This window comes from Vanacampus margaritifer, chromosome 9, assembly GCF_051991255.1.
Source record: "Vanacampus margaritifer isolate UIUO_Vmar chromosome 9, RoL_Vmar_1.0, whole genome shotgun sequence".
NCBI classification, from domain to species: Eukaryota; Metazoa; Chordata; class Actinopteri; order Syngnathiformes; family Syngnathidae; genus Vanacampus; species Vanacampus margaritifer.
The window spans coordinates 20,117,868-20,135,060 of NC_135440.1; the positions used below are offsets into that span (position 1 = coordinate 20,117,868).

General features: G+C 37.6%; 1 protein-coding gene across 7 annotated transcripts in view; it reads left to right on the forward strand.

Moving 5' to 3' along the window:
• The window catches only part of znf385d (zinc finger protein 385D), a 76,813-nt gene extending 60,651 nt beyond the window's left edge, over positions 1-16,162 (forward strand). For 3 of the 7 annotated variants that reach the window (XM_077575162.1, XM_077575166.1, XM_077575164.1), the window contains exons 5-8: positions 6,063-6,403; positions 6,547-6,734; positions 9,362-9,454; positions 14,307-16,162. In XM_077575162.1, coding sequence (XP_077431288.1) covers positions 6,063-6,403; positions 6,547-6,734; positions 9,362-9,454; positions 14,307-14,558 — 874 coding nt within the window. In that variant the 3' untranslated portion in view covers positions 14,559-16,162. The remainder of the gene's footprint in view (positions 1-6,062; positions 6,404-6,546; positions 6,735-9,361; positions 9,455-14,306) is intronic. The other 4 variants (XM_077575160.1, XM_077575165.1, XM_077575161.1 and 1 more) reach the window with 2 other exon arrangements.
• The last annotated feature ends 1,031 nt before the right edge of the window (positions 16,163-17,193 follow it).

Genomic DNA, 17,193 nt, shown 5'->3' on the forward strand with positions numbered 1-17,193 from the left:
TAACTTTTGTGTCACATAATTAACGCGTAACCCAACTCTTAAATCACGTTATAATGTAACTAGCGTGTATCGTAACTCTTAACTGGCACGTAACATAACACAACTTGTAATTTAGCTAGCTTGTAACGTAGCGTGAGTCACAAACTAACGCAACTCGCAAATAATTTAGCTTACTTGTAACCTAACTTTTGTGTCACATAATTAACGCCTAACCTAACTCTTAAATCACCTTATAATGTAACTCTTAACTGGCGCGTAACATAACACAACTTGTCATTTAGCTAGCTCGTAACATAACTTGAGTCACAAACTAACGCAACTCGCAAATAATTTAGCTTACTTGTAACCGAACTTTTGTGTCACATAATTAACGCGTAACCCAACTCTTAAATCACGTTATAATGTAACTCTTAACTGGCGCGTAACATAGCACAACTTGTCATTTAGCTAGCTCGTAACATAACTTGAGTCACAAACTAACGCAACTCGCAAATAATTTAGCTTACTTGCAACCGAACTTTTGTGTCACATAATTAACGCCTAACCAATTCTTAAATCACGTTATAATGTAACTAGCTTGTTTCGTAACTCTTAACTGGCATGTACAACGTGTGTAATTTAGCTAGCTTATAAATGTAATTTGCGTGTGACCTAACAAAACAAAATCAGCTTGCTTGTAACGTACGTAACTTTTATGCACATAACTGACTGGATTTAGATGTGATGTAACTCGTGTGTGTATTGTAACTGTTAACTGCCGTGTAACATCATTTGTTTGTAATTTAGCTAGCTTGTAACATAACTCACGCATAAATTAGCTTGCTTGTAATGTACTGTATGTTAAGGGAACCTCCTAACTGTATGTGGATTAATTAGCTTAGCTTCTTAAGCTTTAATAATGGTAGGCGACTATATAGGTAGCCAAATATCTTATTGATGCAACTTTTATTTTAAAAAAATTCTGATGCTGGCCCAACAACGTAATAGTCCCAAAGTGGTTGCCAGGTGGGTTCTTAAATCCACTGATCTCAGCCAGGTGTCAGACAAAAACAAAAAGACTCCAAAAAAACAATAACAGCGCCATTCCCGCCGGATAACTGACTTAAAGCTGCGACTCACAGCATCTGAGAGGGATCAAAGAAAGTTTTGATTTCCAATCGCTGGAGTTTGTCACGGAAACCGGGCTACGGTTTGATATATGCTTGCCCACTTTTTGATCCAACAGCAGAGTTCCAAATGATATACGGTGGCCTGTAGGGTTTTTAGTAAATCGATGGTACACAATATGCTTGAATGATATGGTTGCATGTATGTGAAACATACACAAAATCGATCTCCCCCTTTTGTGTTCCATAACTAATGTGGCAGGTATGTAACGTCGCTTACCTGTAACAAACTCGACTAACGTAATTTGCATGTCATTTATAAGCTGACGTGAAAGACACGCACAAGCTTCTTGTTGTGATATTGTAAACTTGTCACGCACAAAGCGTCGCCACGGCGACCTTCCTGGCTACGGTGGCGCTCATTAATCATCCTGAAAGACACCTGCGCTATCCTGGCGCCGTCCGACTCTGCTTTACCCACAATGCACTGGTGGCACCTGCTAATGAATATTAATACACAAGAAGCAATCGCAGTTTGTTTGCATCTTTTATATTAATTAATATTGTATTTTATTATTATTTTGTGTGTGTGTGTGTGTGGGGGGGGGGGGGGTGCAAGAACAGCTCATTTACTTAAATTGGTGTAACCACTGCAGCTATTATAGTTATGATGTGATTTTGAAATAATGTGGAATAAAAACACTTCATGCATGGATGTAAGGCTGAAAGTTTAATGGGGCAATCATTACTAATTTTTTACTTCCTCCATTAAGTTAATGTGAGTGAGGACTAATGGACAGCTGGACTCACTCTGTGTGTGTTTTTGTGTACACGTGCGTGCGTGTTTGTGTTTCAGTTGTTAAGTGGTTGACGAAACTTATGCTGACGTTTCATTTTGTCGCTATTGAACCTCAGATTTGGAGAGCGATTGTACACAAATATATTTAAAATATTAGTATTAAAATGAAAAATATTAATCCTATGAGAAAAAAAAAAGTTATACTAGACTGGATTTAAAAAAAAAAGGAATAATGTTTAAAATATTATGAGAAAGGAAAGTTTTAAAAATCAAGATTTACATAAAACTTATTATTTTAAAAGAAAAGTTTTACAAGACTTCTTTAACTCATTCACTGCCATTGACGGCTATAGACGTCAAAAATTAATTTTATCTATTTGTATTAGTTTAACATTTTTTCCCCACTTTTGTTAACAAGACTATAAAAACCTATGATTTTTTTATTGTACATTTAGAACACATTTTTGATTAATTGTGAGTTAACTAGTGAAGTCATGCAATTAATTATGTTTACAAATTTTACCCGCCTGACGCCCCAAATTTTTAATAATGTTTTCTTTTTCTTTTTTTATTCATTCATTGCCATTGACGGATATAGACGTCAAAAATTCATTTGAACTATTTCTATTAGTTTAACTTTTTTCCCCCACTTTTGTTAATATGAAGATATAACTAGGGACATTCAATCACACTTTGCCGCAGTCAAGCGTCAACTACTGCTGCTCATTGTCAGATTTTTTTTGCTTTAAGTATCAGTGGCTGTATCGGCAGCCTCCACCAGTACCCGATACCTTAAAATATGGATACCAGATCTTCCGGTGATCTCGTCGGAAGAGATTTTGCATATCGGCCAGACTTTGTAACCCAAATTAGCTGCGGATCATTTGCCTGCTCTGGGGTGAAATTGGAATCAAAAACAAAAAAGTGTGTGACTATGACAAAACGTTAAGATAGCAAAGATTGAACGAGAGCTCGGCCGTGTAAGAAGCTTATCGATATTCCGCCGGGGGTGGGTGGGTGTGAAGAGCTGCCGGGGGATTCGGGGCTTTTAAGTTGCGGCGGCGTGTAATGAGCGGCCGCTGCTTTAATGAAAAGCTTTTCATCCAGCTTCCTTCACAAAGCTAATCACATCTCGGGGGACACGTACGATCACACCGGAAGGATGATAGGAAAAAACTTTCCCGCCTTCCTCTCTTACGTCGCCTTGGCCTAATTCCCTCACTTGATGCTTGCACAATTATTCTCCTAAACTCTTCTCTTTTTTTTTTTTTTTTTTTGCAATAATGTCATTTTTGATGTGTTTTTTTAAAATTGCTTGTCAATATAAATATATTTATAATATTTTAACATTATTCTTTTGACTGGAAACTTTCTCTCATATAGATAGATCAAAAACATTATTCCTGTAAAATTATGTTTTTTTTCAAGTAACAAACTTTTGTTTTGTTTTTAAAATTTTATTACATGTTTTCTTCTCAGACTTCGTAGTATTCGGTCCTCATTGAGCTAAAATGGTTACATTTTTGTTTTAGTGTTGCACATTTTTGCTGGCAATATTTCACAAACACTTAAGATTTTTTTTGTTAAATCCTAACTTTTTTTTCTTGAAAATTTTTTGACTTTTTTAACGCAATGTTTTTGTTTGTTTGTGTTTAGTTTTTGTTTTTTTTAATATTTTTAACATATTTATGATGACATTTTGACATCTGTATAATTTTCTTCCATGGAAGATTTTTTTTTGTTCTTGAAATTTTTATATTTTTTTATGCAATAATTTTCTCCGTAACTTTTGTCTCTTTTTATTGTATATTTTTCCTGTAATTTTCCTTTAATAATCATTTTTTGCACTTTAAATTTTGATATTTTGTCATGCATTTTTTTTATTGTAAAATTTTGCCATTTTCAGTTTTTTTTCTTGTAAAGCTTTTGCACTCATCTTGTGCAATATTGAAACTTTTTTCCTCCCAATTTTTTTTCTCCTTTTTATAAAAATTTTATTTTTCTAAAAAAAAAAAAAAATTGCCCTTTATTGTTTTTTTCCTCCCTTTTTTAATATAATTTCATTTCCTTGAAGATTTTTTATTTTAATTCATGCTTTTTGGATTTTTTTCCCTCTTGATATTTATTCTGCTAAGCTTTTGACGTTCTCTTTTATTATATTTTTCCTCATAATATTCCCATTTTTACTTTGTCAAATTTTGTCATTTCTCTTTTTAATGTCTTTCTTTTGAAGTTTTGTATTCTTATTCAACCAAAATGTCGCAATTTTCCTTTTCTCATTGTAAATTTCTTGGAATACTTACTGTTGAACATTTTAAATTTTTCTAGTATTATCTTGTGATCAGAGGAAGAAAATTAGTTTTAGCCTCTCGTTTGTTGACCTTTCCCTGCATTCCTTCCATTGAATCCTTTTGTGAATGAGTGTCCTTTGCTCTTATCTGAGCTCTCACCTTGTGATGTCCTTCTCCCCATCTTCGTCCTTGTTTGGCTTTAAAGTGGACTCACTTTTCATTGGCCTACTGGATTCCTTTTGCTCCCTTTTCCCGTCCGCTCAGTTGAGATGGATGGCGGTCGTTAGCTCCATTAGCGATAGCCCATTGACTTGCCCGTCCGTCGGGTCAAGGATACCAAATACCACGGGCCAACGTAAACTAAATTACTTTTCAGAGCCTCTTTGTGATCAAATACAGACTTTTAATGGAATAGAGAACTCCCATTTTCCTCTGTTTGTGTTCGCAGTTGCTCATCACCCAATACTATTTTTTGAGTAACTGTCAACAATTGTATATTTGTCATATGAGGACGTCCGTGTTTAGTATCATTTTTGGCTTGTGTTAGCATATTGCGTTCCGTTCCATTACGTCTGCTGAATGCAGTTCCTCCGTTTTTTTAAAACTAGACAGCCAACTTGTCCTGGTGTGTCATGTTGTATAGAATAAGAGAAATGACACTGACTGAATTGCACTGACTTCACTATTGATTTTCTCCTCTTTGCCTCACTCTTGACTTGTTTTTGTTGTTATTCTGGTGGTTGCTTATATTGATCCCAAAAATGTGATTGATTGATCATGTTCATTCGTAGCTGCTGACCGTGGATGACAAGTCATGAGGTGGTCCTTTGTCTCCCAAATACAAGACTGTCCATTTATTTATTGCTTCAAGTCTCACACACAACGTGTCCCAGACTATAAAGCAGAGCAGTGACATTCTTATCTTTGAAAATTCAGCCCCTGAAGCCCGTTTCACTAAACAACATCAAGTTTGGTCAGCATCTCTATCATGCGGAGACCCACGAAAAAGTCTCAAGAAGCCGTGCTTTAAAAGACACAGGAAATCTGCCATTTTGGTTTGAAGCGGCCATTTTAGCATCACTTTGGCCACTTCCGGGGCTTCTTTGAACTATTTTAAAATTCAGCCCCCGAAGCCCGTTTCACTCAGCAACATCAAATTTGATCATCATTTCTATCGGGGGGAGACCCACAAAAAAGTCTCAAGAAGCCATGCTTTAAAAGACAGGAAATCTGTCATTGTGGTTTGAAGCGGCCATTTTAGCGTCACTTTGGCCACATCTGGGGCTTCTTTGACCTATTTGAAAATTCAGCCCCCAAAGCCCGTATCACTCAGCAACATTAAATTTGGTCAGCATCTCTATCGTGGGGGGACCCACAAAAAAGTCTCAAGAAGCCATGCTTTAAAAGACACAGGAAATCTGCCATTTTGGTTTGAAGCGGCCATTTTAGCATCACTTTGGCCACTTCCGGGGCTTCTTTGAACTATTTTAAAATTCAGCCCCCGAAGCCCGTTTCACTCAGCAACATCAAATTTGATCAGCATTTCTATCGGGGGGGGACCCACAAAAAAGTCTCAAGAAGCCATGCTTTAAAAGACACAGGAAATCTGCAATTTTGGTTTGAAACGGCTATTTTAGCGTCACTTCCGGGGATTTTTTGAACTATTTTAAAATTCAGCCCCTGGAGTCTGTTTCACTCAGCAACATGAAATCTGGTAAGCATGTCTAGCATGAGGTGACTCACAAAAAAGTCACATATAGACACCAGACGTAGGCCATTTTGGTTAGTGTGGTTTGCTGGGTGTCCTTTAAAGACCATCTGGCCACAAAGTTTTGACGAAAAAAAAAAATCTCCATCCATCATCAGCTTTAATGCCGATGATGTCTCTCCAGATGTGGTTCCTAGCCCTGCGCCCCCACCACTGTCCCCCGCGCTTCGACTGGCACCCCCCTCAGAGTCCACAACGACCCTTGAGACACCGACCGACGTTGCCGGAACCTTGACCTCAGTCACGGACGCCCCGGAGACGACCTCAGAGGTAGAGCTCAACTCGGCCTCAGAACCCGAACCGGACCTGGACCCTGACAAAGAACCCGAGAAGGACGCGGAACCAGAAACGGAGGAGGAGAAAGCTCGGCGTTTGCTCTACTGCTCGCTCTGCAAGGTGGCCGTCAACTCGGCGTCGCAGCTGGAGGCTCACAGTAGCGGTAAGAGATTCCAATATAGTGCCTCCACTACGTTTCACTTTTTGGAGTGTTCCAAAATATGTTTAGTTCATTTTCAAAAAATGATTGCTTGAAAATCTGCGACTGATGTGACATGTTAGCATTTTCTGTCTGCCAATGGAAAGGTACCAAGCACAAGACCATGATGGAGGCCCGCAGCGGCGTGGGCTGCATCAAGTCCTTCCCGCGGCCGGGAGTCAAAGGCAAAGTGGCGCCGCCGTCCTCGTCCAAGGCGTCGACGGGCCTGCAGAACAAAACCTTTTACTGTGAGACGTGCGACGTTCACGTCAACTCCGAGACGCAGCTGAAACAGGTGATTTAACCTGCAATGCCGTTTCTGATTGATTGATTTTTGAAAGTAATATTTTGTTGTTTTACTAAATTGGTTATATTTGTTAATAATTTTGTTCTTCATTTTATGTATCGTATATGTCAAAAGTACACTATTTAAATTATCTTTAGATTTTTTTAATGTAGGTATTTATTTTGGTTTGAATGTGAGAGTGTTTAATGTAAGGAGAGCGGATGTTTGGTGGCTGTCATAATGCGGCGGCTCTGGCTCGTCAGTTGCCATGGCGACGCTCCACTTGCATCATTATCAGACAGCTTGTCAAAAAAAAAAAAATCTGCGCAACAGGAATCTTTGTCAGTCTTTGTTGGCCTTGTTACCGTGGCAACAGTGGCGTACAAATACAAATGTTGAACGACGTCGACGACTCTTCAAAGGGCTGGATGATTTATCAAATAATAGATTTTTTTTTTTAAGTTATATTGCTCGAGCAAACTTTCACAATGTAACTTTTGAATGTCATGTCTGTGAAAATTCATCCAAAGTGTGTTGTTATGAGCTTTTTTAACTCATTCACTGCCATTGACGGCTATAGACGTCAAAAATTCATTTGAACTATTTCTATTAGTTTTAATTTTGTTTTCAATTTTTGTTACCAAGAGTATGAAAGGCTAGATTTTTTTTGTACATTTAGACCAGATATCAAATTTGTGATTAATTGTGAGTTAACTAGTCATGCGATGAATTACGATTACAAATTTGAATTGCCTGATGCCCCTAATTTTTAATAATCCCCCCCCCCAAAAAAAAACCAACTACAATTTTTAACCGTAATTAATCACATGACTTCACTAGTTAACTCACGATTCATCACAAATTTTATATCTGTTGTAATACAATAATAAAAAAAAGGTTTTCATACTCATGTTAACAAAAGTGGGAAAAAATGTTAAACTAATGTTAAAATGAATTTTTGACGTCTATAGCCGTCAATGGCAATGAATGAGTTAAGTACATCAATGCTAGTTTTGTTAGCCCGTCAATGGCATTTTGCATTGCGCGTTAGCATTAAGCTATGATAAATTAAAAATCGAATAAAAAAAAGAGTTTATGCTGCCGCCTCACGGAAATGCAACAAAGCCTTCTCTTTGCATTGTGGACTCGTAGTATCAACAAATACTTGATCTATACAGGTACATACCAGCTGGCCACTTTGGACCCCCCCAAAACAAAAGTACACTGCTGCTATTTTACTCATGCTATAAATCAACAAGAAAACACATAAAAATAAAAGACTACTATCAGTAGTGGGATTTATCTGAGGTACTAATACTTGGGCAGCCATTTTATGTCGCCAAAATCTTGTCAAATGCGTCTTTCCTAATAGAAGTGGATGCTAAATGTCATTTTGCACGCCGCTTTGGGCTTCTAAATCTTCTTTTTTCTTCTTTTTTTGGGGTGTGTGTTAAGTCGGTCTTGTAAGTGTGGCTTTTGTCGGAGCTCACGCTGAGATTTTCCACCCAGACGTGAGGCATCAATTTTTCATGCCGACGGAGAAGAAGAACAAGCAGCAACCGCGGCAGCCGTTGTGTGCAAGACCGATCAAACCACGCAGGGCATGAAAAAAAGGTTGTTTATGCAAACAGATGAGGAGGAATTAAATATGCGAGATGAGGTCCTCTCTCATATCTGGGAATGTGGCTATGTTGAAAAAGACATAGTTCACTCATTCACTGCCAGCCATTTTGACAGAAGCAATCCCCTTCACTCCTGGCTGTTTTACTGGATTTTGACTGATTTGCCAAGGCCCACAGAATATTGTATTTTATTGCTATAAAAACATGGAACCTACCAAAAAAAAAAGATTAAAGTATATTTCTATCGGTTTCTGTTTTGCAGCAATTAGCATTAGAATAAGTTTCATCATTATTCACAAATCTATTTAGAATTGTGAGTAATTGAGGGGTTTTTTTTCAACATGGCCCTGGTTGATCTCGTTTGCTCTGCTGACACCTGCTGGCCGTTTGTGTAGTAACTTCCAATTTATTTCAACCGTTATTCGCAGTTGAAAGGCTGCATCAAAGCCTTCTGTACAAAACGAACAAAAAAAACTTATAATTATGTCTTTGGGACAGTTATTTATACGTTTTTGGAAGCAAATGAGTTAAAATGCCTCTGATTAACCCAGATTTTTTTTTTTGTTTCAAAGAAGCATAACGGTTTTGTACACTGACGGCTAATTGGAACTGTTCATAATTCCCTCCACTTTGACTACTCATTTTCTCAAGTTTTAGGGTTCCTTTCTGATTAACCCCCCAAAAAAGTTTAGCTTTTTTAGTAAGTTTTTTTTATTTTTTTTATTTTTATAGAAGCCTGAAAGTTTTATGCCATCATTGGCTCTTATTTGGATTTGTTCATAATATCCTCGAATAGCCGACTAGTCATCATCTCAGCTCACTAAAGGCTTAACGAAGCCCGTTGCTGACCAAAACAGCAGCACCTAGCGAGCATGAGTTTGGTCAGTCATTTTTGATTTACCAGGCAGCTTATATTTCATATAAATCAGCAAACCGGAAAACCTCCTGTACTGCATTTCCCAATGTTTATCGCCGTAATCCAGAAGAATGTCTTGTTTTTGGCCCCGCCCTCAGCACATCAGCAGTCGTCGTCATAAAGACAGAGCGGCGGGGAAACCGGCCAAGCCCAAATACACACCTTACAGCAAAGGAGCCACCAAGCAGACGGTGAGCTAACCACACGCATTTTTGCGCTACCAACACACACTCTGACCAGGTTAAAAAGTCGTTTACAATGACCAGAATAATACATAGATCAGGTACTTGTGTATTGTTAGATTAGCTGTTTTTATAATCTTTTGCGTGTTCAAATAAATCAGAGTTGAGATCTCGTGAAGAGGGTCCTTGCAAGTTTTTTTAATCAGAAAGCTTCTGATGACACAAAGGAATTTCACCAAGCCATGTTTCTGTCCAAATGTGTGTCGTCTCTGTCAGACACGGGACTTTTATTAGAAACCGCCTCTCCACCTCCTCCCAAGTACAAAATCAGATTACTTTCTCCCAGTATACTAGATCGTCCTTGAACTTTCAAAAAACGGATTTCTGACGAACAGAAACTAGACTTCTTAGATAAATAAAAGAAACTTATTAACTTTCTTATTTCTGGGAAAAGAGAACGAAAGATAACAAAGAGGACAAAAGCATTACTCATCAAGCTATATTAAGTTAACATAGTTATATCTACATCTTCACAACTGTAACTAAATTCAAAACAGTTAAAATATAAAATGAAATATTAAAATGTCAACAGTATCAAAGCACTTTTGTAGTCTAATAATATTAACAGTAAGATAAACACTTGTGTCAACATGTCATCACCATTGCTGTCTTTTTTTTCTTTAATTTTTTATTTATTATTATTATTATTTTGTGTGTGGGTGAGTATGTGTACATGCGTGCGTGTGAGTGTGTGCGTATTCATTAGTTCACCTAAAACCTATTAAAAAAAATCCCATAGCGTTCACCTAAACCGAACACTTCCAGCCAGAGTCGTGAGGCCGTCAGGAGACCCGAGGAAGGACATTTGTAACATTATAAGATTAAAGCGTGAAGATGAACGATAAGAAGGAAGAAAAAGTGATTTTAAAAAAAGTTACCATTTGTGAGGAAAATGTCCCCCCCCCATCATTGAGCGAGTTAACGGAGGGGAGCTCAGACTTGTGAGACTTCCTCGTAACGCCCCCTCCTCGTCCTCCAACAGTGATTGATAAGCCGTGACATGGCGGCGCCGCCAGAGCGCCGCGTTTCCATTATGGATACAGAAGATTAAGCCGGATAACTTTGGTCACCTTTTCACACTATTAGCTTCACTGTGTGTGTGTGAGACTGAAGGACGGAGCCGCAAACACAAATTCACATCAACGCCGTCCGCCGTCATTTGGGTTTTGTCTCGCGTTATTAAACTTTACTGTCTTGGCCGTAGCATTTAGGCTTTTCGTACAATAGCTGGTCATTTATTACACACGTTGCGTTCCAATATAGGATTAAATTGTCTTTGATGTTTACAAAAAATAGGGATTTCCGGTTGAATAAGGATGACGATGACCCGGAAAACATGTTTGTAAGCTTCAAGACAATATTAAAAAACACAAAACATAAGTTTCAGTTAAGATTAAATTGTCTTGGATGTTTTCAAAAACATGCCCGTAAGATTGAATAAATATGATCCAAAAGGATAACATTAAGGTTAACATTAAAGGCAGCATTAACCCCGCCCCCCCAAAAAAAAACACATACGTAAGGTTTAATAAAGATGTTTACCCAAAAACATTACAAGGTTAACTCATTCACTATAAACGCCAAAAATTCCTTTGAACTATTTCTATTAGTTTAACATTTTTTTCCACTTTTGTTAACAAGAGTATGAAAACCTAGATTTTTTTATTGTACATTTAGAACCGATATAAAATTTGTGATTAATCGTGATTTAACTAGTGAAGTCATGCGAATAATTACGATTAATAACTTGAATTGCCTTTGAATTATCTTTTCTTCTTCTTTTTTTTTTTTGTTTAATTCATTCGCTGACATTGACGGCTATAACCGACCAAAATTCATTTGAACTATTTATTTTAGTTTAACATTTTTTCCCCACTTTTGTTAACTCTTTGACTGCCAGACGTTTTCAGAAAAGGGATGCCGTGGGTGCCAGCCGATTTAAGCATTTTTGACTGATCTTTCAAGGTTCACAGAAAATTATGTGTTTGGACTATGGAAACACACATACTAGCAAATGAAAGATTGGACTCTCATCTTTCATCAGAAAAAAAGTTTGTTTCTACCTTATTCCGTTTTTGAGTAATCAACAATAGAAAATGGTTAGTTTCGCCTCTGTTTTGAAACAAACGTCTTTTAACGTCTTTGGCACTCCTCCTTAGGATTTTACTAAACGTTATTTAACGTTTTTTGGCAGTCAGAGTTAACATGAGTATGGAAAACCTAGAATTTTTTTTATTGTACATTTAGAACCGATATAAAATTTGTGATTAATCGTGAGTTAACTAGTGAAGTCTTGCGATTAATTACGATTAAAAAAATTTAATCGCCTTTCGTCCCTAATTTTTAATAATCTTTTTTTTTTTAATGATTTTATGAGTTAAATAACGATGTTGACGTAAAGACGACGTTTACCAAAAACGCAGTGAAGAGTAAATTTATGTTGAGGTTCACATAAACTCATACAAAAGGTTCAAAAGATGAAGTAAAGTAAAGAACGTAAAGTTTACAAAATACCATAAATGCGATGTTAAGTAACAACCAAATTGTCTTTGATGTTTTAAAGAATGTTGAAGTTAAATTGATGTTGATCACAAAACGCGGAAGATCAAATAAAGATGTTTACCAAAAACACACGCTCTGTAAAAATTTCATTGTTTTTGATGTAAAAAAAAAAGTGTTAGCTTAAATGAAGATAAAATTGTCTCTACATCCAGAAAGACTAAACACGTATTAAAGACCAAAGGCTAAATGATTATTTCAGATCTACACAAACATGTACAAATCATTTTTGATGTTGAAGACTAGACAAGCACTTTTGTTTCATTCAAGGCTTTGTGGATGTTTCAAAAAAAAAAAAAAAAAAATCCCGTCCGTTGGTCTCATGGCAACGTGCAGCAATTGCAATGGACCTGACAGTTGTTATTCAACAGCTATACCAAAAAGGGATTTAAATACATTTGCATGCATTTGAATAGATTGGCATTTCTGTCCTTATAAATTGCATTCAACAAGCGTGTAAGTGAACTTGTGGACGTGATCCCGGTCCACGCAGGAGAAACTTTCCACATTTCCAGCAGTTGAAGATTGCATCGCCGTCCATTCAGGCGACAAATGAAAAGGAAAAAGTTTGGTGTCTGGCCGCCTGCTCATCGTCATCGGCGTGGCTTTTTTGGTGTGGGGGGGGGGGGGGAGCTTGTAAAAGGTCTCGGGAGGGATGAACGCCATTCTTCCAGAATCCATTTCCCCGTCTGAGCGTCGGTGATTCTGATGGACCGCGTCACCTTCAATCTCTTTGATTGAACTGCCTGCTTTTTTTCTTATTTGTAGTTCAAAGAATCACGCAAATCAGCCAATCCATGCGCATAAAGACGTACAATTAGGGTTAGTAGAAACGAAATTGTCTTTGTTTACAAACGTGTTCATGTTCAATTATGCTTTGTTTTCAAAATACGTATGTTATTTACAGACTAGAATCGGAATCTTTTAAAAACAATTTTTGCTCGGTTCAACAGCGGCAAATTGACAAAACCGTGAGTTAGGTTGAGCAGTCTTTGATGTTTGTCAATACTAGGGGTGTCAAAATTTGTGTCATTTTAAAAATTTGCTGAATTTACTTCATGTTAAAGATTAGATAGCTCTTAGTATGAAAAGAAAAATGAGTTGTTGAGCTGTCACCGTCTTACAAATGCAGTTATGCCATCTAGTGGCAGAAAAAATGACAACACAAATCAATATTGCACGTTTTTTTTACAGTACATACATCTTTTTAGTTTTAACTCAATTTTATTAATTATTATGAAATTACTGTATCAATGACTAAAAGATGTAGCAATTTTTCTTAGTATAATTTTTTTTATCCACTTTTATGTTAACTCATTCACTGCCATTGAGGGCTATAGACATCAAAAATTATTTTTAACTATTTCTGTTAATTAAACTTTTTTTTCCACTTTTGCTAACAATATGAATGTAACAGTATGAAAACCTAGGAAAAAAATGTATTGTAAATTTAGAACAGATATAAAATTTGTGATTTATCGTTAGTTAACTATTAAAGTCATGTAATTAATTACAATTAAAAAATGTAATCGCCTGAAGGGCCTAATTTAAAAAATATATATATTAAAAATAAGAGGCGTTTAATCATAATTAATCGCATGATAATTTTATATCTGTTATAAATGTACAATAAAAAAATTCTGTTTTCATAAAAAATGAAATTAAATGAAAAAAAAAAGTTAAACTAGTAGAAATTGTTCACATGAATTTTTTACGTCTATAGTCGTCAATGGCAGTGAATGAGTATGAAAGTTTTTATTGTACAATTAGAACAGATATCAAATGTGTGATGAATCGTAAGTTAACTATTGAAGTTATGCGAATAATTACGATTAAAGAAAAAAGTATCACCTGGCACACGATGTTTTGTAAAACATGTTAGCATGTTTATTTAAAAAAAAAACACACACATTAGCTTCAATTGTCATTGTCTTTGATGTTAACAAAACACGTATGTCGGATTCAACAAACAAAACATTATCTTTGATGTTTACGAAAACGTATGTAAGGTCCATCAAAGACTAATTCTGTAATGTTTACAAAAAGACATGAACAAAGACAAATGTGTCTTTGATGTTTAACAATACAAAAAAATGACATATACTTTAGTTGAACAAAGACAAAATGATCTTTGATGTTTATGACAATCATACGTTAAGGATAAAGACAAATAAAACTGACAAATCAAAAACTAGCTGAAACTACTACACACGTGTCGACTGATTTTGTCCTTCTCCTCCAGCAGATCCAGCAGATCAAGTTGAATTTGGGCAAAGATCGTCCGTGCCCGCCGCTGGCCGCCCACCTTCTTCCCGCGCAGCTAATGGCGGCCGCCGCCGCCGCCATTGGCAACACGTTCCCGCAGCGCTCCACCCACGGCCACGCCCCCAACGCCGCCCTCTTCCCGACACCGCCCCTCCCCGCCCCCCTGCTCCGCCCCGCCCCCGGCCCCATCAGGACCGCCCACCCGCAAGTCCTCTTTGCGCCGTACTGACCCCCCCCCCCCCACCCCCGATTGGGCGGCGGCGGACCTAACGCGGCGACCAGTCTATGCATCCAGGATTCATGATTGACAGCTGTCGGTCGACTTGTACAGATAAATGAGGGCAATAATGTAACACACACACACACACATACATGAACTATGCAGTGTCATTACTCAATGAGCGTCGCTAGGTGGCGCTCACGTTCCTGTTTGCACTTTAACTTTGGTTGACGTGCACGTTTGATGCTAGACTGTGTTCAGTGGTTAGACTACGTGTCGTTTTTGGGGGTTTTTGTATTAGTCCTTGCATATGTATACACAGCTCCCAAAAAATTTGCAATATTTGGTTTTGGTGTCAAATTTCCGGATGACCTTAAAATGACCTATACAGACGAACTTCATTTGACCTCTTTTAAACTGTTTAATTCCGATTAATTGGCCAATAATTATCGGCCAATTGATCGGTTGTCAGAATTTTTTCTGTCAAATATTGGAATCTGCATCATCTAAAAAAAAAAAATGTTTTAATCAATAAGTGTTCCGAGTTCCGACACACCTGTTGTGAATTTTACCATTCAGCACCCTGTCGTTAAACAGCAAGTTGTGCAAAAAAAAAAAGAAAAAAAAAGAAGTATTGAAACAATGAACAGATGGCCATTCAAACGCTAACAGAAGGTAACATTAAGTTCACCTGTAAAGGTTATTTTGGGGTCATCCTGAAAATTCACATCAAAGCCCCATAGCCAAAGTTTTTGGTTGAGTCGTGCGTGTGGTATGTGTGTGCGTGTGTATGTGTGTTGTTTGGATCACCGATGCTTCTGTGTGTTATGTGTCAAATGTGTTACGAGAAAAGTGTTCATTTGAAAATAAAATAAGAGTCCTACTTTGTTAAATCTGCTTATTCAATTCAAGTCATGGGACAGTTCATTAGGTACAGAAGAATCCAAAAATTGCTGGCAAAGAGCAACTGCCGTGACTTCGACCATTCTCTGTCGCATAATCCCTCAAAAAATGCTTAAATCCACTGCCTTGAAAAAAGACATTAATAATCCCCTAAAATTAGGATTTGGAAGCAAATGAGTTCAACGTTTCTGGGAATCGGCAATTTAATCCCTCAAAAATACTCCCTAACCAAGCAACTTCAGCCAAGACAAACATTTGAAATCATTAAATTTCTCGCCATGACAAAAAGGACATTAATAATCCCATAAAATTAGGAAGAAAATAACCAAAAGAAATTACCTTTGATTTTATCATCTGACCAAAAATAATAATAAATCATACACTAACTAGATCAATCATGTCCTGGTCTTCGGTTGCGCATGAACCTTTGTAAACCGAGCCTTTTAATTTTGCTGCCGAGAGACCAAAATAGCTCTGGAGTCAAAAGTTGAACACACAAACACGCATAGTGCATGAACACGACACGTGTACACACGCACACAACATCTGCCTACGCTTGAATGAACGCACGAGTATTAAGGAGGAGTTGTCGCCCCCTCTTGGTCGTTTTTGTCATCACGCTCCTTCACTATAAAAGATCAATACTGTACTGGTGATTTTGAGCGGTTGTTCTTTTAATAAATTCCGCCACAATTCAGACTGCAAGATGACATTTTACTCGCTGAAATTGTTGTTTCTCATTTAATTGAATTTGTGGATTTCTTCGGTCACACAACCAGGCAAGAGGAACCATGAGGGCCGTCCTGCACAACTAGTTCAGGTGAACACTCTTATCTCAAGGCACCACTGTATTTCAAGTCGACGGTAAGTAGGTAGACTTAAGTGACCTTAATCCTCCTAGCGCACCAATGTTAAAGACATTAGCATTGGCAGCGCCTATTGACGAAATAGCGGCCGACTTGCTAACCACAACAAAAAGGAAACATCTGGAAGGTTCTCCAGCACGGACGTCATCACCATAATCACACCGTAGCTTTTTAGCGGCGCGCTCTCCAAAAGCAGTAACATAAAGTGGCGTTAAAGAACATTTGTGTGTCGTTTTCGTGCGTCCGAGGCGAGCAGATGCTCTCTCCGCCTGCTAAATGTTCTTAGAGGTCGGCACAAAAGTGGTCGGGCTTGCTTCTGTGAAGCGCCGTACGCTAGCATCTGGGCTTTTAAAACAAATCTAATTAATGTGAAAGTCATGAATGTGGACAGCACAGCCGGGTGCACTTATCATAGCTCGCCACTTTTCATTTATTAATCTCGCTTGATGTTTACTAAGACATCAATTCTTGTTCCGTAACTCTATGAGCTCTGTGATTTGTGTCCAACTCGCTTCCTTTTCTTTTTCAACCATTTCAATGCAAATCGCTGGCGTCGGGCCAAAACTATGTACCTCTAAAATCATCTCTTTTTACGAGACCCCCAAAATGGCATGTTTGTTAAACCATTACATCTTCAAAGAGAGCAAGCCAATCGCAACACTTTAGATTGGTCAATAGTTTTGGGAAACAGAAAACAAAAAAACAAAAAAAACAACCACACCATGGACTATGTTGCTTTACTCGCCATAGCGACAAGCGAAGCCACCGGCGGCCATCTTACATTCAAGTCCAACACTCTTTTGTTTTCATTTCATACCATGTGTACAATCACCAATGCTAATTAAAATTTCCCAAAGCTTGCACCAAATAGCCAG